We start from the raw sequence: 24,697 nt of genomic DNA, 5'->3' as shown, positions 1-24,697 counted from the left end.
CACTGTGACACTACTGAACAGCCTGCTCTGCTGCAGTACACACACAGCCTCTGCAAATATGTGGGCATCTTTCCTAATATTTTTAAATAGTCAAAACCACCAGCATAATGAAGTCTGGTGGCCCTGATCTCTGCATTTTATAAACTAGTAGGTTGGGTTTTGTTTTTTGTCATTTAGGTAACAGTTCCACATTGCACCTACTGATGACCGAAATTTATGTGGAGTTTAATCGGCTCAGCAAAAGGAGGAAAACTCATTAAAATTGAGTTTCACATTTTGTAATGCATCAGTTCCTGAACAAGCACAATTCCCAAAAAACAACATTTACATCCTGTTACAGAGGAGACTTCTGCACCAATCAACTTCACTAGATGAGAGCACATAGCTATAATTTAGATTGGCAGATGAAAGCAATGTGGTGGGGAGTGGCATCTGTACTTTACTCATTTGATAACAATTAATTATACATAATTCCATGTGGTAAGGGGCTGGAGGAGGAACTCCCCCCCAAAAAAATAGATCCTTTATAATAGCTAGAAATTTTCATCACTAACTCCTTTTATTGTTCTGTATATGCTTAGACTTTGCCATTCTAGAGAAGGGGATAGAGAACCTGTGGCTCACCACATGTCATGCCTCCATCTGCCCCATCAGTCTCAGTGGGTACCAGCCACCCACCACCCACCTACTGCTCCATTCTGCGACCGAGATCCGCAAACCCACCCATTCAAGGTTGGGAATGTACAGCAACAAAACACACTGAGAAGCCATTTTTATTTCAAAATGTTGAAGTATCCAAGGGGTTCACTTGCAAAGAGATGTTTACAACAAATTTTGCCCATAATGTTTATTTTACAGGACCTTGCACATAGCTTTGGAAAACTGTTATTTGTTCCATGGACGTCTTAGTAAAAATCTTCACTAAAAAGAAACCTACTGTATCCATCAAATTGCATTTTTGTTACCACAGGCACAGCAGCTAAACACTTTCCCGTTGGACACATTAAAAAAACAAACCATTTATGCAGTATAATCTTTTTAACTAGCTTGCTCCCTTGATTAATACCATATATTTCTTTTCAGGAACACGGTTTAGCACTACGGAAATGGGTCTCAATGAGTCCAAGTGAAGCTTATTGCCCCTTCTCCATGTTTCATTTTTAAAGAATTTTGATTTAGCAATACAATTTAGTTTGAGCCAGGAATCTTGGGTTTAAAACTAAACCAGCATCATAATCCATGGTTTGTAGTCAGCTTATGATGAATCTTTGCAGAATTTAAAAATGAAACAAGGGGAGGAGAGGGGCACCACTGCATGCAAGTACAACCAATGGTAATGTCCCTTTTGTCTGGAAGAGAGAGAAGCAGCCAAGTATTTAAAAAGCTAACAGCGATTGAAAATTGCATATTTTTGAAGTATTTCTAGTTAAATTAATCCCTGCAATTTTCCTCTCAGGTAGAATTACTACATATTTCCAGGAAGCCTCAAACATATGTGGTTCCTGCACAGCTTTGCTAACTGCTCTGTTCTGCAGGAGAGTACTACCTTTTTTAAAGTTCAGAAGCCAAAAGGTATAGTTTGACTGTCTCCACTGACATTATCGCCATGTTCATTCAGTATTAACCTGACCAAATGATTGCGGGGGCTATTTAGAAGGAATATCAAGTGACCAATATATGTGTTTTATCTCTGCCACAGAAACCTTGAAAACTTGCCTATCACATCTGTTTAGCAAAACTGAAGCACAGTGTCTTTACTATCCTTTTCCTGAATTTTCAGGAACATTTTCAGATCAACAGAGAATGAGTAACAGTTGATGCTTCATGCCTAAAGTACCTAAAGATATTGGTTTAAATTTTGTACTACTTCAGGCAGGCAACCAACATGTGGAGCAGAAGTGTGTGCCCAACCTACCAATAATTATGTGCACTTTTGTAGACAACAATAAGAATTTCAGAAGGCAAGCACATGCAGCTATTTAAACTTGTATGAAATATTCTCATGCCAGAGAAAGAATTACTTCATCACATTAGCACCAGGGCAGTATGTATCTAGTTCAAAAGGTAATCCTGTTGCATCTTTCATTATTTTCTCTACTAAAAGGGGGTGGGGAGCTTTGGAAGTGTTCAGTCACAGCACTCCTAGAACAAGTCCTGGCCTTACACCCTGTGTTTTATGACAATGTATTGCAGGATACAAGAGTAGTAACGCACACTATAAATACATAAATGACACAATGATCTGAAATAAATAAGCTCAGACTAATGCAGTACGTTGGAGGCAACTTTGGATAACATTTCAGATTTCAAGGGTGTAAAACCAACACTGATAATTGTAGATAGAAGAAGAACTTGAAGATTTTGAGGCAATATTAGGTTTGTATAAATATGCTTAATGCTACAACTATAAACATGTATTTACATTAATATTTATGGCTCTCTACTTCCATTTACACTATATACAATGTTATCAAAATATTTAGAACTTAAAACACTGTTGGAGGGGGGAGGTTCAATGTAATTGAAGTATTACATTGCTCCCCTAAAAGAGTTGTCCCCCTTCTTCCACATCTGAAAGGGGTGGCATCAAAGAAGACCAATAAAAGAACAGTAATGTGAAGCAATTAAGTTGTATGACCAGACCTCCTGCTACCGCTTTCAACAATCACAGTGACAGTGAAGGTCTCTTGAGCATGAATCTTCACAGACATGCACACCACTTGGAAAATGCAGACTGAAGGGCAATTTACTTGACTTGAAACCTGCATTTTCAACACATTTCCTTGAAATACAGGTCTACTGCTAGTTCATGTGCAACCCTGGCTCCCTGCAAACCACAAAATCAGAAGCCAGCTTCATGAACATGAGTGCCTCCTCAACCTTTCAGAACCACAGTGCCTCTGATAATCCATTGCCATCACTAACTATGCTTCCACATTACATGTTCATCAATGCAAACTGGGTTTTGAAGATCTGCACTGCATATGCACAATGCCATAGCAACCACTAGCATCATTTATATGCGCATTACCTCACATGCTTCTTACTTTCTCTCACAGTATTTCCCTTAATGCTTTCTTCTGCTAGAAATGTGGCCTGAAACATTTGTCCTTTTCATATTTCCTCTTTGTAATGCCTAGAACCTCTGACAACTGCATCCACAAAGTGGGATTACGACATCCCACTGCATGCACAGAATTCCCTGTACAGCTCTTTAACTGCAAGAAGGAAAACCATCACAACAGAAATCCTATATGACTTCAAATACCTTGATACAATAACAGCACCGCCTGTAGTACTTCCAAGACATAAACAACAAACTCAGTGAACACTCAGAAGCCTTTTTCATTTCACTGGGAATATACTACATAGACTATCTGGGAATTACACCCCCACAAAGACGAATGCATAACAAAAGAAATTTGATAAATTTAAATCGAACAAAACAAGAAAACCTGGAACTTTGGATCAAACTATATACAACACTTAGCTGTGTGATTCTTTCCATCAACAGTTTTAAAATATATAAAGTAAAAAAATAACCAAGTTAAATGGAGGAAGAGCAGGCACAGCTGCTTAACTCTTCCTTCTTGCTATATGCCCACTCAGAAATCCACTGCCCTTCCAAGCTATTGCCCCACCTATCGGGAAAAGACAAGAGGGAGAACAGCATGAGAGAAGCTGAAGGTGTAATCTTTGAGTAAACATGGGAAAGCATTAAGCATCTTGTCCTAGTGACAGTGCTCTACTCTAGACTACCTCTGGTTGGTTGGCACACAAAAAACCACCCCACCGGAAGATGGAAGAATCACACAACTATTATATATGTAGCTTTTGAATCTCTGTTTCTCCATACCTTGGAACCTATGTACACATGTATCCTCTACTACTGCAGCAAGGGGAGACCAGCTCTGGCTGTCCTACAGCCAAGCATCGCTTGCCCAACCATTCACCCTTGGGGAATTGGAAAGAATTCAGTGCGCGTTACAGCAGGCCACATGGCAAAACAGGCATTTAATTGCACTATCACATACTCAGAATGACACTTGGTGCATGATGAGATATGTGAATGGCGATCTGTTCATTTGACAAAATAAGCAAACCACTGTGCAATTCCACCAGCTTTAATTAATGTGAGATTCTTCTCAAATTGCCACAACCCCAAAAGGTCATCCTTTTTGTGTGTGTCCATTCATTCTAAGATAGCTTGGGTGTGGAATTGGTGAAAGCAGTATTAGAGTATCTGTGGCAGATTATCTCCTTCTTGCAAGAATATACAAATACCGAGCTGCTCTTTATGCACATATTTAAAACGCTTTAATATTACTACGGATTAATACTAAAATGACTGGTGGTTATAATTCTCTGTGCTAAACAAAAAAATACTACATCGTCATGCTAGAATTAAATGAATTGAACAGGTTTAAACTATTATGCCTTAGAATTTCACACCATACCAGTGTATTTAACTGTTCTATGGTTTCAAGTACTCTTTATTTAAAATATAACAAAAATGCCCTCTTTTCTAATTCAGATGATTTGAGAAATTTGGAGGGAAAATAGATACACAGAACAAAAAAGTTATCCAATCCAAGTTGCATAGCTGAGACTGGTTTTAGTTGTGCTTTGAAACGGAAGTCAAAATAAATACTTACTCCTCCCCAGTCCAGGAGTTGTGGATGCATTACCTTACTTGTTTTGTAACTTTGGATATTCATTTCTGTCAATCTTGAGTTCTGCCTTTTTTAACACTTGCCTGGAACTTGGGGATTTAACAGACACAGCTGAAATACTTACAAACATGTTTTAAAACTCCCTTCCCAAAAAGGGAAGAAAGAGCTACCTGGGTTGTTTTGAGGTTTCCAGCCCTCAGATAGGTCATGGCTCTGTGCATTAAGCTTTGTTGGTTTGTTATCTGTTGCAGATCAGGTTAAGAAAAAGAAGGCACGGGTGTTTCCAAAGGCCCCATACTTAAAAACTGACCAACAAACCAAATTTGAGGTTACCAAAGGGCTCTATATCTCAGGAGTGGGTACTTCTGAAACCTTTTCATCTGGGGCATTTATTGCTTCTGTAAGGGGGCCAGGATAGGTCTGCGCTATGTAATGCATCCCTAGTGACGGACCAGCATCTTCAGTATGTTCGCCTTGAGAGCTAAAAGTGGGGCAGGATCTAGTCCGTGCATAGTTTTGCTGAGCTCCGGTGTTCCCCACCACCTCACTCACTGTGTTGATAGATGAGCCCCTCCACATCTGCCTTTGCAGCTTCTCTTCTTTGTATTTAATGGAGTACCAGGCAAGGAAAATGAACAGGAATCCAACACATTTTAGGCCAGCAGCCAGACCAAAGTAGACGAAACGAAATGACGTCACATCGTATTCCCAACATGAGCCTTGCACACCACACTCCTGTTGCCACAGCATGCAGGTTGTGTCAATGACAGCTCCAAAATAAATTGGAGTGGGAATGTATGCTGAAATAAACAGGAAGATTAAGATTAATTGACTCCCAGATTAAAACAGTTAATATACGATAATAATAAAACCGGTTTGGTTTGCGAAGGCCAAAATACTTTGCAAACAACTACACATACCTAAAGTTTAAGAAGGGGCAAAAGATCTTGTGGGTGATATTTACCAATAAGTGGGTTCAAATGTAGCAAAGCAACTTACTCAACTGGGTTCCAAGCCAAAACTAGTGTCTCAAATTTAACTCCATCCAATTACGTATTTTTGCAATAATTTTCCTAAATAATATGATCTGAAGCAATAAGTTACCCCTACATGACTACACTTACCAAGGGTTCTTAATAAAACAAATTGCATCCCAAGTGCAAAAGGCCTCTCACCATCTTCCACAGACCTAAAAAAGACACATGGTATTTTAAAGCCTTAAACTGCAAGGCATATTTAGTAATATCTTCAATTTCTCTTAATAATAATAAAAAATCCTTATTGAGAAGAAGTTGAGAGTGTGAGTCCACTTATTAGTATACAAAAAAAGCATTCACAGAGTTAAGTGCAAACAAGGCAGTTAATAGACTCAAATCCAAAGGTTCACATAAAGTAATTTAAGTGAGGAAGCAAACTAAAAAGCTTTGCATCCTGATTGAATCAACTTTTTTGTCAGGCTTTGTTTTCTATCCCCATTAAATTGCCTCTCCATCCTACTTTGGAGAGCTCAGGGCAAACAAGAATTTGGAAGCCAAAGGCAGCAAAGGACTCACTTTTGTTTCCTCTGTGATATCTGTATTCCTTTTATGACTTTTATTCTGTTTCTACTAAATTGTATCATTTGATGAATGTAATAAATGGACTGAATTTATCCAGAAAGAAAAGTAGCTTCCATGCTACTTCTAGGACCTAGGTCATCTTAGAAGTATTGTGTCAAACCAGCTGAGAAGATCACAGATCATCTTCACCACTTCTTCAACCCATTAAAATTATTTTTTTAAAAGGAGTTCACCATATACTTTCTGAACTAGTGAGGTCAAATAAAGCAGCGGATCCACATCTTCCCGACTGAATCCCCTCCTAGATTGTTTATTAAGTGGTTTCATCTGCAATGGCCCACTCCTACCGTGTCCCTCTCTCACACTTTATCTTCAAGTGCCTCTGTGAACTGGGTGCATATACTGGTAACTAAAATATATCAAAGGGGTCACCTCGATATCTATTATCATATAAATGAGGATAAGGCATATCCTGTTGAAGATGACACAGACCCCCAGAACCTTGTAACAGCATACTATCCCTCTAATAAAACTGTAATAATTCAGGCACCTCTCACCTGAGTGTTACTATGATTGCTGATGGCTGGGCACATGCTGTGATGAGCGTAACAATGAAGAGAAAAATGAGGAATGGAATGAGTGTATTGCAGGTTCGATTACACTTCCCAGACACAGCATAACCATTCTCATTGAGATATGTTTTGACGATCACCACTCTCAGCTGACTGCGCTGTCCAACTGTCGGTGGTGTAATAACTTGTCTGCTTTGGACACAGGCACATTCTGTATAATTTCTTATCTGTGGAACATCAAAGACAAGGAGCATCAAATGCTAAGGTTTCTTGTTTGTATTTTATGCTTCCATTAAATTGGCACAATGCGCTAGCTAGGGGGGAAGTGAAAGTGACTTATTGATCTTATGTTGTCTTATAACGCTAAGGAAGGGGCCAGGTATTTATAGGAAAGTATCAGTGCAAATGATTAAGCACTCCCCCCTTCCACCTCCTATTCTCTCCTAAAAAACAACACCTGCACACACCTGTTACCTACACAAATGCAGGTTTGGAACATGTGCTTGCAGAGGTAAATTGGAGTTCCATCCTATATAATCATGCAGTTCCTTGTGGGCTAGGACAAGGTTCCCAAACTGGTCTGTGGACCACACGTGATCAGCAAGCTTCATTTGTGCGGTCTGTGGCATGCCTGCATTAAATATTCATTTTGATTTTTAACTGTATTTTTACAGTGCTTATTGCTTATATGGAATTCAAATTGTAATGCAATAAAATAAAATCCAATAAATAAAAGGAGCAATAAAAATGCAGGCAACATCCAGCACAGCCCATTACAATTGCCACAACAAGCAGAAAAAACATTGAGTGGTCCTCCAAGACCCTCGACATTTTTGAAGAGCTCCATGAGGGGAAAAGTTTGGGAAATACTGGGCTAGAAGTAATGAGCTGCTAAAGACTTTAGAGTCTAAGAGAAGTCAGTGCAGAAATCAAAGCAGAAGAAGTTAGTTCTTTAAACACACTATGGTGGGTCTGGCAGGAGAGGTTAGGACAAAGTAGAGTTATGTAATATTAGAGCTGGGCAGCACAAGCGGGAAATCAGGCCAGGTGTAGAGCTGGACGACCGAGTAGGATAGTTAAACAAGGATATAGCACTGAGCAACTTGGGGGGAGTAGCAGATTACACAACCATTTAGCTAGAACAACCTTCTCCAACCTTGCTTTCCCCCAGATGTTGTTGGGACTACAACCCCCACCATCCCTGGCCATTGGCCATGTGAGCTGGGAATGATGGGGGTTGTAGCCCAGTAACATCTAGGAGGAACCAGGGTTGGAGAAGACTGAGTTGCAGCTACTGATTGGCTAGTTTGGGGCAGGCTAGCAGCTTCCCTGAAAAAGATTTCCTGGTGGGTGTTTAATCAGTATAGCTCGCAAAATCCAAATGTACTGCCTCCCTGAGCGGAAACACCCACCCTTTCTGTGTGTTCTAAAAAGAGCACTAACACATCTTCAGTTAGTTATGGAAGGAAGGAGACCCTCCCCTTTTAGAAGAACAGGATCTTAAGGCAGAAAGACTATAATAGCAATTGGATTTAAGGAATGCCTGAGGTTAGATCATTTGAAGAACAGAAGCCCTCCTTGGCTGTGAAAGCACAAAAAGGGTTTTGCAAAACTTGTAAGCTGAATATTACGTCTGAAGAAGAAGGTCTCCTATTTCAGTCTAAGATATTTTTCCATGCTTAAGGCTGGGGATCTCATTCAGTAGAGGAGCAACTGTCATTTTCTGTTAAGCTATATGTCAGTATCTTTAGGAACTTGCCTTATGTCAAGTCAGATCCTTGGTCTATCTAGATTAGTAGTGTCTGAACTGACTAGCAGTGGCTCTTTGGGGTTTCAGCATATACCAGGGGTTTAATCTGGGACTTTTTGCCAGAAAAGCATGTGCTCTGCCGCTCAGCTAATGCCCGTCTCGTGAGTGGTTTGGGGATGGGTAGCATTGAAAATGGAAGAAAGGGGTAATGACCTTACTTGCTTAAGTGTTTTTCTGCATGGCATGAGAAGTAGAGTTTGTGTACTTGTGGATATCCTTACCCCTGTGCTATGATTTCCACTGCTGATGCAACCAGCCAGACAAGGGTTGAAATATGTGATTCCATCTGACCCACACACAGGTTCATATTCATGGATTTTGCAGCCACAGTTGACGTTACAGCTCCCAGTGAGATTCCTATGTGCCATGGTGAGTGTAGGACTACAGAAAAAGGAGATTACAGTACACATTAGGTGAAGAAAATGTTAAATAGTTATAGCTGTAAGACCAGGGGAACCACCCTGAGACCTGCATGTGTAGGGCAGCATATAAAATAATAATAAGAATAAGAATACTACCATTTGTCAAACGAAAAGTGACTTGTGAGATGTGCCCTGCCCCATTTTCACTAGAAGTCCTGCCTCCTTTTAGGACAGGTTTAGGATTCCCCACAAATGTGATATTTTGGAGTGCTGCATTGTGGGTCTGATTACACCATTTAAGATCAGACTTGCCTGCCTCTTATATCAGCAACAGCAAGTATTAGAACTTATCAACAATATTTCTCAAACAGAAATGCTGATTGCACTTTTGTGTTGTGTTTATTGGTTGGGCATGACTGGAGCTCCTAAGGTTTTGGGGTCATATGAGGACGATGACTTGAAACACAATCCATGGGGTCATGGGCAACAAGACAAGCATCCAAATGGATCACAACCCACCCCAAAAACAATGTTTAGGGTGGCAAAATAGCACTTTGAGGGGGCAGGAATCCTACAAGAGGCAGGATATCGAATAAAGGAGGTGGGGCACCTGTCACTTTTAGTTTGCTCCTTTATTCTGAAATATTCCCGCATTGGCACAGATACTTTAGAAATTGTTTTCTCCAGTCATACAATTACTAATCTATGATACGGCCATTTTTATGTAGGTGGATCCACATTTTATGTGGCACTGCAGGGACACTAGAGTTCACTGCACTTACACAGCAGTTATATGAAGGGAAGACATGGGGCCCCATACATGGACTGAAATTCTCTGTCCACTGTGTATTTGGACATGTGCATCTTCACACTTTGCTTTTACACAGCATCACATGTAGATTGGTGCTTGATGCAGTAAGATGCAAATGAGCTCTTAGTTACTACTGATAGAGGAGAAGAGCTCATGCTTCTACCCTTGAACAAAAGGGGTCTGGTGGCCGTCCATCTAGATGGAGTTTAGACCATTTTCAATATGCCAAATCTTGACTAAGATCATATCTGATTCCAGAACCATTCAGATACACATCTTGCTTAAACTGACTAAATAATAAAAGTTCCTAACTATATAGTTGTTATTGTTTCAGTTCTGTTGCCTGCATATAACCATACAAATTACTTGAATTATTATTATTATTATTATTATTATTATTATTATTATTATTATTTAGTATTTATACCCCATCCATCCAGCTGGGTTTCCCCAGCCACTCTGGGCAGCTCCCAACAGAATATTAAAAACCACATCTGTCCCTCAAAAACATCTGTTCTGTAAGCATACATACCTGCATAGCAGAAAATGAAAATTCCAGTCATCTATTATTGCATAAGTTAGTAGGAAAGTACCATAAATATCAATAAAAAAGATACAGCACAGGTTTCCATAGAAACCTGGACTTGGCCCAGCAAGACAGCTTATAAATATTTAAATAAAATGAATAAATAAGACTTGTAAGAGTCTGAGTCTCTTTGCCTTTTAAAATGATCTTTAATCATTGTAGTTATATTGTGCCCCAGTGAGCTAATATTACTCTTATGTACAATGCTACCTTCTATAGGTTTTTCTACCCAATGTATTTATGTACTTTTAAATTATCTGATTTTTAAAAATACATTTTATTAAAGATATTCTTCAGCTACCTCTGCATTTTCTAATTACTGTATTTATAGTACTGGGCTAAAGTATTTGCTTCAGTCAATTATACCAGAGGCAAGACTAAGCTTTGCAGTAGAAGAAAACAAAAAGGGTGCTTCTTTTGTCTGCAGCAGAAATTCTATTGAATATTCATGACCAACACTGAAAAGACATCACTGACCAAAGCTCACTGCGAAGCTCTCAACAAACAAATAACATTCTGCAAAACATAAAAGCTTTTTGAAAGCTGATTATATTTACACATGTCTTTTATGAACAGTTCGATACTGTTTGAATAAATAAGCAGTGAACTCAAATAAGAACACAGCACTGAGAAACTTTTGAGTCATCATTTTATTTTATGGTGAGCACTGGATTTTGAAGCATTACTTAGCTCTCATTGGGGGAAGGGGGACCAAAAAGGTGAATTAGATTTCTAAACGAAATGTTCACCTTCAGTGTTACTCAGGAATTTGAAAAACAGCTCTACATTTTAAGCAGCGACAGTGAACGCAACTGCCACATAAGGAGCGGAAAAACCCTTAGGGTTATTTCAAAGATGGTGTGTTTTTATTTTTCAAAATAGGATGAAAATGATGAAAAGCAACAGTAGCCTTTATCCAATCAAGTGTGTGACCAAAACATGTTCACGCGAGGGGAACTCCTTGTTCCTCTTCTCCACACAGCCCTCCTGACCCCCCCCCAAAAAACCCCACATTCCTGAAGGTTGGGGGATTCTCCAGAGGCTAGAGTAGAAGTGGGGAATTTGGGGTGGGGGGATAGGCCAAGCTTCACTCATGCAAGCCTCCCTCTACCTGATTTTCCCCAATTCCCTTCTCCAGTTTCAGCTCTTCCAGGCCTTTCCTGAGAGTCCGCAGCAATTTGGGAGACTTCTGGGGGTGGACGAAGAGAGCTTTCCATTGCATCATAAGCTCAAGGGGATACAGCCCTATATTTGGGGAGATGGGCCCCCCAAGAGTGATGAGTGCGACTACGCCTAATACATTGTAAGCATGCAATTCATAGAAGGAAGCTCCTTAAGCAGCGATTAGCTACAACTCCCTATGGAGTGGATTTGCAAAATGTACGAAATGGTCCCAAGTGCTTTGAGGAGATGCCGTCCCTCAAAAGCACAGTTGCCCAGCGTACGTAGTGAAAAATGTAGGAAACTGTCAACTGTCTGCAGCGCGCCAGACGTGGCTCCTCTCTCTGGCAGAAAGCATGCTGCCACAGATGGTCAAAAAGAGGGAGCCACGAGATTGCAATTTGGACAAGGAGGGCAGGGAAATGTGACTTCTAGAGTTGCTGGGGCTGTTAGTTGAGGGAAACTGCCCCCCCCCCAAGCTCTGAGAGAGAAAGAGAAACGACATTCCTGCTCTCTGAGGAGACACAGGAAGTGCCAAGCTCCTGGCCCAATCACTCTAAAATGAACTCCACCAGAATCCCAAAAGCCCAACTGCAAACACCGCAACACCACCACTACCTCCTCATCCATAATCGGGAGGAAGGGAGACAAACGAGTACAAACACCCTAACACACAGGCAAAAAACTAATTACAATCACCCAGAAAAAAGACAGAGGAGAGGAACACTGAAGGCTATAATAAAATAAGGAAATTCCCCTCAGACAGCCCTCCTATCGAAGTAGTGGATTATGTGAGTCAAGTTCTGGAGACTACTCTGCTTCAGTTACTTTCTGCAAGGATACTAAACTATTCACCAACTCATCCTTGAGGTGCATTTCAAATCTGTAGCATGTAGATTACAGTCCCCCAGACCAATACAAATGAACCAGACACAAAGTCCCAAATATTAATACATTTAATTTGCTGTGCCCTGAAGGAGCCTACATAACGAAGGAGGCAGAAAAAACTGAATTGTTGCTGTGATTGATCTTCGCTTCAAATTACTGATCAAGGTGAAGAGAGAAGGAACTGAAGCTGTTGAGCCTGGCACTTTAAGAAGTGGAGTAATGACTGATTTCTGGCTGCCATTTGGAACATTTTGTGAACTCCTTCAGGCTTGTCATATAGCAGTCAGATACAGCTGCAGCCAGCACAAACAACAACGTGAATGTATCCAGCTTGTAAACAACAGACCCCTCACTAATGAATTTACTCGTGAACAACTCACTGTTGCCACTGCTCTTTTTATGTTTCCATTTATACTCAATGCAATGAAGACTAGCCTGTTTGTCTGATATAAGAATGATCCTTTTGGATCAAAGGAAGGGCCACTAGCTCTATCATCCTATTCCAAAAGTGTCCAGGCTGAGGGTTTGGGGAATCCTGCAAACAGGACTCAAAAGCTTCTTGGGCTCTTCTATCCCCCTGGCCCCATCTTCCTCATTGTAGAAAAATATTCCTACTTGGCATTCAATGCTAATGCATGTTTTAATCCCCCATCTTTATTTAATCACCTGTATTTCTCATTTGAACATAGGTTTGAATACTCTGCATTTGAATACTCAAGCACTTCATCTTGATTTATAATTTATTGTACCTTTTGTGCTTCAGTTATTAACAATCATGCATTAAAAACTTAATAAAATACTTTTAGATCAATGAAGGGCAACAAAGGATTGCCAATGTCTGTCCCACACACATACACACACACACCAGGAACTGAAATTCAGAGGCACGGGAACCTGAGTGTTCCAATTGAATATCATAACCAATGTCTACTTTCTCCACAGCATAGATAATATTATAAACCTCTAACTACGCCCCTACTTAGCTGTCTAAAAAACAACCTTCAGGCACAATGGTCTAGCTCCCAATATCTATCCTAAGATATAATACACAGAAAGTCCTGGAGTTTTCAGATGATAATGGGAAATTGTGGCATATCAGCGTAGGACTGAGTGTCTCAACATAAATTTACGGAATATCCTTTCAACCTTTCAGTAGTTTCCCAACTTTTTGCAACCAAGTGCAAAATCTAAGAGTAGACACAAAGGAATATTAATGTTTTTCCCAAGCTGAAAGCTGTGTTTTTACACTGAACCATCAAAACTGTAGTTACCCTTCCTATTACACTGGCATCATAGTTTTAGGATACATACTTCTGCCGAAAAGCAAATCTTTTTGTAGCATTTGTTTATGTCAGAAGGTTTTAAAGAGAAGGTTCTGCTTCTGGTCCTGTGCATAAGAAATAAATCCATTTACTAGAATTTATAGAGCACCTACAGCTGTGTTACAGCTGTGAAAGGAGAAACAAGACCCTTCTCTTAAGAGTTTAAAACCTAAAACAGAGGATTAAAAAGGATATGATAGGCAAATGTGAAAACATGCGGATATGAGAATGTAAGAGCGCTGCTGGAGCAGACCATCCAGCCCAGTACCCTGTTTCCAACTGTGGCTAGACAGATTCTTCAAGGAAGCCCACAAGCAGGACATGAAGGTCACAGCATCATTTCTCTGACTCCAGGACTAACTTGTGGCACAGCTCCCCTTCTCTCTCCAGCATCCCCTTTGAATGGGTGGGTGCAGGGAATTGGGGAACTGGTTGGTGTCCTTTTAGTCCCCTTTAAGCTCCTTATCTTCCTAGCTGCCTGATTTATATTTATACCCAGGCATGGCACTGTGGCAATACATTAATTATACATGAGTGACAAATGCCCTTTAAACATTTCCCTGTACCAGGGATTAGGATCGGTTTCCAGTCTGGAGACCATAGGCCTAAATAAATTCTTTCTTCACATATGCTTTGGGACCTGTAAATCCGAACAGCAGCACTCACTCCCAATGTCCCTGGGATCTCAATGTCACTGATTATTATGGTGTTTACATTTCCTGCTCCCTGTTGTTCCTGTTGCTAGTCGCATGCTACACCCTGATGGCTCCTCCAGGTGCCTCAGTATTGGAAAAGCTTGCAGGAACTCAGGAGCTGTGGCATTAGTTAGCAGCTATCTTGACAATGCATGCCCCATAAGGTTGCAGGCTTCTGTCCCTCCACTTACCCCTCCCTGTCTCTGTGTGTCCTAGTGCCTGCAGAATTTTGCTGAACACTTCTGTTTTCACACTGTTTCTAATTTGGCGGAACCTACCATACAAGACCTGGATGTCAATGACTGCCTGGTCTCCAACATCCCAAAGTCTGGGAATCAAAGATGGGGCCTAGTGATGTCACGAGGTGGCTAACTCCTGAGTGGGGGGAAAGGCCAGCAAAGGGGCAGCCAGATAAGTGAAGGAGATGAAAATTAGCAATAAACTATACAAGATGTCCCTGTGTTTTGCTCTAGGGTGCTTTGGCCTATCTTGTTCCTCTGCGCTTATATTGCCTAGCTCTGCCTCACCATCATGTGGACAGTCATAAATATGTTCATCCCTTAAAGGTAAAGATAAAGGGACCCCTGACAGTTAAGTCCAGTCGCGAACAACTCTGGGGTTGTTGTGCTCATTTCGCTTTACAGACTGAGGGAGCCGGCGTTTGTCTGCTTTTGCAGACAGTTTTTCCAGGTCATGTGGCCAGCATGACTAAGCCACTTCTGGTGAAGCCAGAGCAGCACACGGAAACGCCGTTTACCTTCCCACCGGAGTGGTACCTATTTATCTACTTGCACTGCATGCTTTTGAACTGCTAGATTGGCAGGAGCTAGGACTGAACAACAAGAGCTCACCCCGTAGCAGAGCCTCGAACCGCCGACCTTCCAATCAGCAAGTTCAAGAGACACAGTGGTTTAAACCACAGCGCCACCCACGCCCCATGTTCATCTCTTAGGAATGATTAATTTGAAACCAGATGATCCTGAGTTCCTGTTGACTTTACCCCCTGGTATCAGTTTAAAAGCTGCTCCACTACCTTTTTAAAATGTTGTTTGGTTGCACTCTGGTGCAAGTGGAGTCCATCTTTTTTATACAGGCCTGGTTTGTCCCAAAATGTTATTCAAATCCAAACCCCTTCTCCTGACACGATCATCTCATCTCATCTACTCATTGACGCTCCTCACCTCTGCCTATCTAGCTACCCAGTATGTGGAGCAGGCAGCATTTAAGGAAGAAATAACTTGATGGTGCTGACTTTTGACCTCCTTACCTAACAATCTACATTTAGCTTCCAGGACCACAGAAGTACATTTCCCACTTCACTGGTGTCAACATGCACCACAAAATCCTGTAGACTGGCAGCTCTAACGACTCATGCGAACAAGACAGCCCCCACAGATAGAAATAGGGACAATGATTTACCAGGGAACTGGTACCATAAAACAAGGATGGTTGGAGCATATGCTAAAGATGCAACACATGATGTTGGAAAAGTACTTCAAAAGTTGCAGAACACAGAGCATCTTCAGGCATTTGGTCCAAACTAAGAGGTCTGCCAAGCTTATTGCTCCTGCAGCATGGTGGCAATGCCTGTGTATAACACAGCTCTGGCTCCTCTTGCTTGTCACTTCTCTCAAACTGCGCCATTTTCTGCATCAAGTGAAATAAACTGATAAACATTCAAAAATACACACAATTAAGGAACAAGGAATGTGAAAGCATTAAAAAGCTTGTTTTAATTCAATTTAAATCCTTCCATTTATGCTACTATTTTCTAGGAATATTATTTACTAATATATAACTAGACCAAATAAATATGGGTTCAAGTTGGCTATTTTTGCTACACTTTAGTTTGCTTCTATGCATAGTTTACTCAGAAGCTATTCCCACCAAGTTCAATGGGACTAAGCTCACTCCCCAATTAAGTGCACATAGGGCTGCACATAGGGCTTTATATTCAATTAGCATCTACATAGTCAATTAGCAAAACACATTTCAGTTTAACATGTTGTGTAAAGGGCTTTCTATGTTTACTCAAGCCCCAAAATTCTGTGAAATTACATTAATGCCATGTTCTTAACAGACATTATATAGGCAATATTGATAGAGTATTGTATCTTATCCTGTAGCTAGTTCCAGCTTCACTACTGCCATGGCTATCAGTGGCAGAGCTGTAGACCTAGTCCCAGATTGTTCTGTTTACTGAAATAGACACATGGAATCTATGCAACCAATACCATTCACACAGAATGATAGAGCTGGAACCAAAGGCTTTTTTTTCAACAAATCTGATTACCTTTTGAGAAAGCTATGCCTATAATTCTCTCATCAGACAAACTTGAAATGGAAAATGTGAAACACAATTTCTTATTTCTTATTAATATCACACGTCATTTAGAAGGGCAAGAATTCACAAGCAACTTTAGACTAATTTATTAAGTGAAATAAGAGTTGCCAACTTTTATTGGCTACTGATGCTTTTTTGCCAGTACAATTGGTTTACTGGGTGACATTAGCAGGGGTACGCGTAGGTCCCCATGGCCTAATATCACACCAGCTGATTTCTACACACTGTATGGTTGTTAAAGATCAAAAGCTGGCCCAGCTGGGGGTTTTCAGGTCAACTGGAAAGCCTTGCATTTAAAGGCTGCAATGGAAAGAGAGGAAATACAGCAGATAAATCACACACAAGCGCCCTAAATCTCCTTTTCTACTTTTTTTTCTGAAGGTTCTTCTGTGCCTTAAAAATCTGCCTGTTGAAAATTCAACCCCATGCCTCTCAAACTATTTTTTACTTATCTCCTGGGTTTCTTCTCCTTATCCCTTTTTGATGTAATTTCTAATCCCTTGCCTTACCTCAGGGGTCTGCAACCCGCGGCTCCGGAGCCGCATGTGGCTCTTTTACACCTTTGCCGCGGCTCCGGGGCAGATACTAGCGAGGGGAGGAGGCGCATTGTGCGCCCCGACACTCCCCACTGTGGCGGGCGCTGTACTGGCTGTGACGTCGCATGGGGGCAGTGCGTGCGTTAGTCACGCACCGTCCCGACGTCACCTTCCCGCCCGCCGTCAGATCGGAGGGCAGTGGCGCGCATGCTTTAAATGTTGCAATGGTTTTGCAGCTCCCAGGTTTTTTTCCTTCAGAAACGGGTCCAAGTGACTCTTTTTGTCTTAAAGGTTGCTGTCAGGGAACTGCCATCGGAGCGAGAGGCGGAGGGAAGGCTGCAGAGCGATGCCGGAGAGGGTCCCAGTAGGGAGAGAGGCAGCCCATCTGCTGGGGAAGGAAATCAGCGTAACACCAGTGGAGAAGGGGGACAGATGGGGGAATCGGAGAGGAGGCTCCAAGACTCCTCGCCGGAGACCAGCGGAGAGAGTACGGGTACTCCGCTGCCCACACCCTCCCTGCGCAGAAGACTTCCGCGCAGGGAGAGTAGGAGGAGACTCGGCGTCAAAGAACTTCTTTGCTGGAAGAAGTTCAAGAAACACCCACTGACGGATTCTGCCAGCGACTGAGACAGCCACGAAGCTAGAGGCTGTCCAGACAGAAAGGGTTCAACCAGGTAACCTAGCCAGGAGTGGCGGCAACTTACACACGAGCAACCCCTAGAACCATTACAGTTGCAGACCCCTGCCTTACCTGAACTGTAAACCCTTCAATAATGTGGCTGTCTGTGAGAATCCTGCTTAGCAACTACATGCTTCTTTACTTCCAGAAATAAAAACCAGGCCATTGACTAATTTTGCCCACAAAAATGCCTTTTTAATGAAACTACCATTAGAGGAAGGCACATACTAGACTTTCCCCTTGACCTAACACAACAAGCCATTTCTCAAAAGATGCAGTAGAAATTGAGAAATCTTTCTAGGGGGGGAAACATTTCAGCACAGCCTTTCAAAGAAAAACACACATAACAGCTGTCAACATGCCAGAGTCAAGCTTCAAATCAGTTTATTGAACCATTTTATAACTATAAGCCATAAAACCTTATTTCCCATAATTTCTCATTATTATAGCAGAATGTGTTCCAGCCAACTCACCATTAGCATATAGGCACAATTATGGCCTCATAATGCAAATGATATACATTAAGATATATTACTGAGGATAAAGTCTGAATATCCAAATTTATTGCTAGTCGTAGAATTATAGAGTTGGAGGAGATCTTGCGCAGCCTATCTAATAAAACTCCCTGCTTGGTACAGGAAATCCAAAATCAGAGCATCCCCAAGAAAAGGCTATCCAGTCTCTGCTTAAAGGCCTCAAGCAAAAGTGCGTCTACTATCCCTCAAGGTCAGAGGTCCTCAAACTTTTCAAACAGCGGGCCAGTTCACTGTCCCTCAGACACTGTTGGTGGCCGGGCTATAGTTTGAAAAAAAAATATGAACAAATTCCTATGCACACTGCACATATTGTATTTGTGGTGCACAAAAAACAGGAAGAACAAAACAATATTTACAATATACTTTAAAGGCATTGAACATGGTGACATCATGGGCACTAGCCAATTTGCTCTGTTCTGCCAGAAATGTAAGAATCTCCTTCTGCAGAACGTGAACATTTTCAACAAGATATATTTGGATTAAATGCAGTGCAGTTGCTGTAAGGGTGAAGACACTGGAAGAGATAGCACAGGCAGGGCATAGCCATCAGGACTAGTAGCTGTTGATAGTCCAATCCAGCAACTTCCACAGTTTAACTTGGTGCAGTGTGCATGTGGTTTCCGTGGGCTTAGAAGTATGTGGTGATGGGGGGGCACTTGTGTTACACGCAGGTCTTTGGAGAATAAATTCTGATTGCAAGAAATGGTCAAAGGAGGAAGAAAGAAGGGGAGGGAGGATGAGAGGTGTGTGTAAGGGGGGCAGGAGAGGAATGACAGGGAGAGGCTCTTGGAGATTTCTGAAACCCCAACTGTTGGGAGGCAAGGGAAGTGACCGGGGAAGGGGACCTCCCTGCCACTTGGCCACAGGCGAAGGCGAAGTCTGCAAGCACTGCTGACCAGAAGGAGAAGTTACAATGGAAGTAGCAGCCCTCGCTGGGATCCCACAGAGAATCCGTGGCATCGGCGTGGGCACTGGCTGTTGCCGGTCAACACTGGCTCTGCTCTGCCAGAGGCAGGCAACGGCCAGCACAAGTCTCTTTCCCCTCAGCGCAAGCAGGTGAAACTCACAGGTTAAGGCTCAGCATATTGATTCCCCTCAGTCACCATCACCGCCCTCAGAGTCCAGGTGACTTTGGCTTGGGGATTTGCAGGAAAGGAAGTGGGTCTCCATGAGGAGATTTCACCCCTCCCATTACAAGAATCTGCTGATTTTCCAGAGAGGAGGGGGCGGATTGTGCTTGCTACTAACTCACTTCAAAAGGGAGACTGAGTGTTATCTCTGTGTAGATAAGGTCGCTGCAGAAAGCAGCTGTAACACTCAGTGCAGCCCAGCATCTCCATTTGTATATAGTTTGTATCGTACAGTAGCTGTAGTGAATAAAAGAATATATTCTTCAGCGCTGTCGTCCGAGTGATTTATGCTCTGCTGTACTCTGCTGTGCACGACTGTCTTCTGGAAGTGAGTTCGGTGCTCACAGCTCTGAGTTGTGAGTCCACAGCACTTAGACCTGTTCCTGCAGAAGAAGGTCTCTGGAAGTGCTACCCCAGCTCGCCTGGCCCAGTCGGGGCTGAAGTGGTTGAGCCCAGTCGGTGGCACTGGCTCAAAGGCGAAGCTGACACTCCAGGTAATCTTAACTCTCTTAAGGCAGGCTGTAAATGCACAGGAAAGTGTGACGGCATAACGACTCCCCTTCTCTCCCGTTCCCTGCGATTTGACGGGGAACGGGAGAATGAAAAGCAAAATGTGGCACTCAAAACAAATGACTGTCGAGGGAGGGAATAGCTGAGTAAGAAACTGCCTTTGCGCAAGAAAGACGAAGGAAAGGAAACCGGGGAAAGAAAGGGAAGCGAGAGGAGCGGCTTTTCGGTTGAAACTGCCAGGAAGCAAAGTGGGGAGGGCGGGAAGTGCCAAGCAAACCAGGGAAAAGAGGCCGCTTAGTAAGGCGGTGGGAAGAAAGGAGCATGGAATGAGAGAAAACCTCAGGGTTCAGTCCACAACAGCCTCGCAGCTCCTGGGGCTCCTCTGTACCTTGTCAAGCTGGAGCAGCCTCTCTCCCGACCGACGAGGCCTCGCCTTCCCCAGCCCTCTGGACCCGCGTGTTCCCTGGCACTGCCCACCATGTTCCTGCGCCACTAAAACTTTGGGCCAAGACCCGTTAGATGGCGGCGGGTTCTGCAATTGCCAGGTGGGCCAGGTTCAGGACCCTGGCAGGCCAGATGTGGCCCGCGGACCGTAGTTTGAGGATGCCTGCTCTAGGTAATTGGTTCCGCTGTCATACTAGTTTCTCCACTGTCAAACTGCTCTTATTAAGATGTTTCCCCTAATGTTCAAGCAGTTTCTATTCTCTGGCCCAGAGGTTAGGTCTTGGGTGTTTGTCCCAAATATCTAGCATTCTGAGTCAGATCTGTCTTATTTAATATAAGACAAGGTTACTCACTTTGTAAGCCCAGAACAAGAGGCTATTTCTCCATTTTTCTGCCTTTGCTGAACATAGGCATGCACATACAGTCCACAAGGAATTGTAGGACCTCAGGCTGAAAAAGGTTCTCCACACCTGCACAAAAGCTTCAGATTGTGGTTATCTCTCTCCCTCTCCCCCCCCCCACTCTCTTTTGATTGCCACATTTAATGTCCTTATGAAATAAGGCAAGTTTACTACCATTATATAAGCAGGATAGCTTTGATGAAGGCATGAATTATTTAGAAAGCCAAAAGATACTTACCCGGTAGTATATGGTATGTTTATCCCCCCTAGATTAATGCTTTCGCATCCAACAATGAACAGTGTTGAAAAGCAGAGCAAAGACACACCACTGCAGATCATTGCCAGCTTTGCAGACTCTCTTGCACTGAGCTTGAGTTTTTTTATAATGTAGCCCCCCAAGACAATACCAACACCAGCGCTTGGAACAATGATCACACCTGATTAAAAGGAAAGAAAATGGTAAAATTAAAACACTTTCTATGCTACAAAGAATGAAAGAATAAAAGGGGGCGGGAAGAGAAAAACCTTCCCTACCAGTGTGGCTGTGAAATTTCTACACTATTTTTATGATAAAACACTTAATATCCCATCCTTAAATTCAAGCAGAACTCTCAGGGTGTCATGCAAAGACAAAACAATATGACCCCATTGCCTAAGGCTGGTTCTCACACCACCAGATGAGGTGATAACTGGGCAATTTCATGATTGCCCCGCAAACAATGAATCTGCTTAAGATCAGCCTCAGAGGTCCTGTCTGTGGACTCACCATCCAGATCCATCAGAGTGGTCAGAACTAGAGACAGGCCATTTTGGTGGGGGCCCCCATATTTGTGGAATGCCCTCCCTAAAAAGGCGCGCGCACACATATCGTACTGGATTTTATGCAGACCTTTCAAGCAGTTTTTAATGAATATGTGTGCTGCTGTGCATGGTTTTAACCACTACTGCTTTAATGTATTCAGATTGATATTATTAGTGCATGAAGTATACGATAAATTCTATAGTGATTTTTATTAGCATATGAAGCATATAATAAATTATATAGTGTTGTATTTATGTACCAGAAGGGGGGGGGGCAATATACAAATTCTGAAGTAATAGTCTTCCATACAAAATTAAAATCAGTGCATATAAAAAAACACACACCTAGATATGAAGGAGAGGGAATCTAAGTAGCCTAGCCTTCTCTGTGACATGCTACTTTTTTGGCAGGGTTTTTCTTCTTCATGGAGGAGCATTTCATCATATGTTCATCACCTTAAGTGAAAAGTAGTGCAGTCCAAAACCCAACTTAACCGTCACAGCAATTCTTCATGAGAACTTCACCACAGCAAAAAAGTGTCAGAATTTTCACTGCCCTTCAGTTATGTCAAAGGATTAATAAAAGCTTCCTTACGATTTTTCCAGAAGCAGCAGAAACAGCATAAATAGAGCTATTGTTAAATACAAGCAGAAATATTGCTTTGTTTTCATGCTAGGCTGGGAAGGGAAACAGCTCCAAGTGTTGTTAGAAAATATGTGAAATTCAAGAGAATTAAATTAAGATTCTAATTGGGTGATAATTCTTTATTTGGATACAAATGTGGTATAGATTGTAATTCATTTCCTTTTAGATGGGATTTCATGACTAAGGATTATTTTATGGAACTGTCTTGCTGATGCTAGATCTAGTTTTTGAAAAGTCTCAACAGAGAGAGAGAGAGAGAAAATAGAAAAAAAAATGCATCACGGCCTAAAATATTTATATCTATCTATTTATTGCAAGTGGCAAAGCAAAGTCAAAGTAAACACATGGAAGGATGGTAAATTAACTGGATCTGCAAATCAATTACTTCACAGTAAGAAATTCTGTACTAGCAAGGTGTTGACTATATGGGAAACAAATAAGAGCCTGAGAAACCAAAGGGCCTACTTTTGGCCTGTTGTTGCATCTCTACAAAATCTCCTCAGAATTTGGGAGCTCCTTTCCCTTTGATCTCTTCCCTTCTACCAACTGCTTCCTTGACATTTGAACTCACAGTTATCCCTGCACGTGGAGTTCCTTCTATTTTAAACAAATATTTCATTATTTCTCATGGCAATCAAGAATAAGAAACACTATAGTTATTGTGCAAAACTATAAACCAAATGTGCTAAACTCATTTGCTCCCTATATAGGCCCTTCTATTAATGAGCAACTGTACCACTAGAAATAAGTGGTAAACAATTTATAGACTCCAAGAAACAGATTAAAATCAAACTGACAAAACGGACTTTGTAAAGGCCACACGGGAAACAACACATATTCTTTTTGACTATGTACTGTATATGAAATGCAAAGCAATGCATTCTAAAAAGAGCACTCGGTTATGCCATGATTTGCTCAAAGGAGATTCCAAAGTTAAGCATGTGCTAAGCAAGTGTCACATGTCATTTTCAAATCTAGTATCTGATTGCTTGCTACTGTGTCACACATAAGTTACTTTCCAAAGACAGCTAAGAATGGATTCTGAATGTGTCAAAGATGCTACTGTATTAAGTGCCCCAAACCAAGAATAGTTTTGAGTCAGCAATATCCAGTTTCTGTCCTTGAGTTGGCGTCAAAAGGTTGCAGCAAAAAGTTTTCCAATATTGCAGAAAATAATAATATACAAATACCTATTATATGGTTTTCACAAGTGGTACTAGGCAATCTTAAACAAGGAAATAGACCCTACTGAGTAGAGTGAGGCTTAAATGTGAGGAAAAAATGGACAGAATTGGGCTGTGAGAAAGACCTTTTTCAAAAATCTAAGTTGATCCAAAAGTATACATCAACTAACCAGTTTCTGTTACAGAAAGGTAGCCGTGTTGGTCTGCCATACTCAAAACAAACAAACAAACAAATTTCTTTCCAGTAGCACCTTAAAGACCAACTAAGTTAGTTCTTGGTATGAGCTTTCGTGTGCATGCACACTTCTTCAGATACACTGTGTATCTGAAGAAGTGTGCATGCACACGAAAGCTCATACCAAGAACTAACTTAGTTGGTCTTTAAGGTGCTACTGGAAAGAAATTTGTTTGTTTGTTTGTTTTAACCAGTTTCTGTCTCTCTCATTCTTGGGTTGGACATTAGCAATCTCTCATATCAAGCTTAAGGCTTGGTTTACCCTGACTTTATGAGTACACATCTAATACTAGGCAATGATACAATTAAGGCCCTTGGGTATGCCATAAAACACAGAAGCAACATTCGTTAAGAGCCTGAGTAGCTTCTGTACTAATCACATGGAATTACAAGACTGTCAATCAAAACAGCCTTTACTGTATTTTATGTTATAGAATGCACAACTTCCATACCCTGTGGAGGTGTCCATACAGGATTGTCTGCACCAATTTTCTTTATTTCTTTATTTGTACAAAACGTCTCTTGGTTACTCCCCTTATACAAATTTATTAAAATATGGAACATTTCAACTAAGTTTCTCCTGCCCCGATAGGAATTCCATGTCAAGGTGCTTCCATTACTTCTCTTTATCTCTTCTAACTACACAGTTTTAACTACCCTTCCTAGACCTCTTCTTTGGCAGTAAATAGAAAGTGTTTTCCCATTCAAGGACTCTAGAGTAGCGAAGTCTTGCCAAGATGCAATTTACATTAGGCTATTTTAGTTTAGCTAAATGGGTCCTTTCTAAGTACATTTATAAACCTTGATAATTA

At 41.6% G+C, this 24,697-nt stretch overlaps 1 protein-coding gene across 3 annotated transcripts in view; it reads right to left on the bottom strand.

Moving 5' to 3' along the window:
- Positions 1-757: 757 nt before the first annotated feature.
- SLCO5A1 (solute carrier organic anion transporter family member 5A1) overlaps positions 758-24,697 on the bottom strand; it is a 63,977-nt gene continuing 40,037 nt past the window's right edge. For 2 of the 3 annotated variants that reach the window (XM_053395933.1, XM_053395932.1), the window contains exons 6-10: positions 21,258-21,456; positions 8,836-8,995; positions 6,790-7,031; positions 5,798-5,862; positions 758-5,473 (exon numbers count right to left, since the gene is read on the bottom strand). In XM_053395933.1, coding sequence (XP_053251908.1) covers positions 5,016-5,473; positions 5,798-5,862; positions 6,790-7,031; positions 8,836-8,995; positions 21,258-21,456 — 1,124 coding nt within the window. In that variant the 3' untranslated portion in view covers positions 758-5,015. The remainder of the gene's footprint in view (positions 5,474-5,797; positions 5,863-6,789; positions 7,032-8,835; positions 8,996-21,257; positions 21,457-24,697) is intronic. The other variant, XM_053395934.1, reaches the window with a different exon arrangement.

Source organism: Podarcis raffonei, chromosome 7 (assembly GCF_027172205.1).
Source record: "Podarcis raffonei isolate rPodRaf1 chromosome 7, rPodRaf1.pri, whole genome shotgun sequence".
NCBI lineage: Eukaryota > Metazoa > Chordata > Lepidosauria > Squamata > Lacertidae > Podarcis > Podarcis raffonei.
Note: the sequence above shows the minus strand (reverse complement) of the source record. Positions and strands in the feature narration are given on the sequence as shown.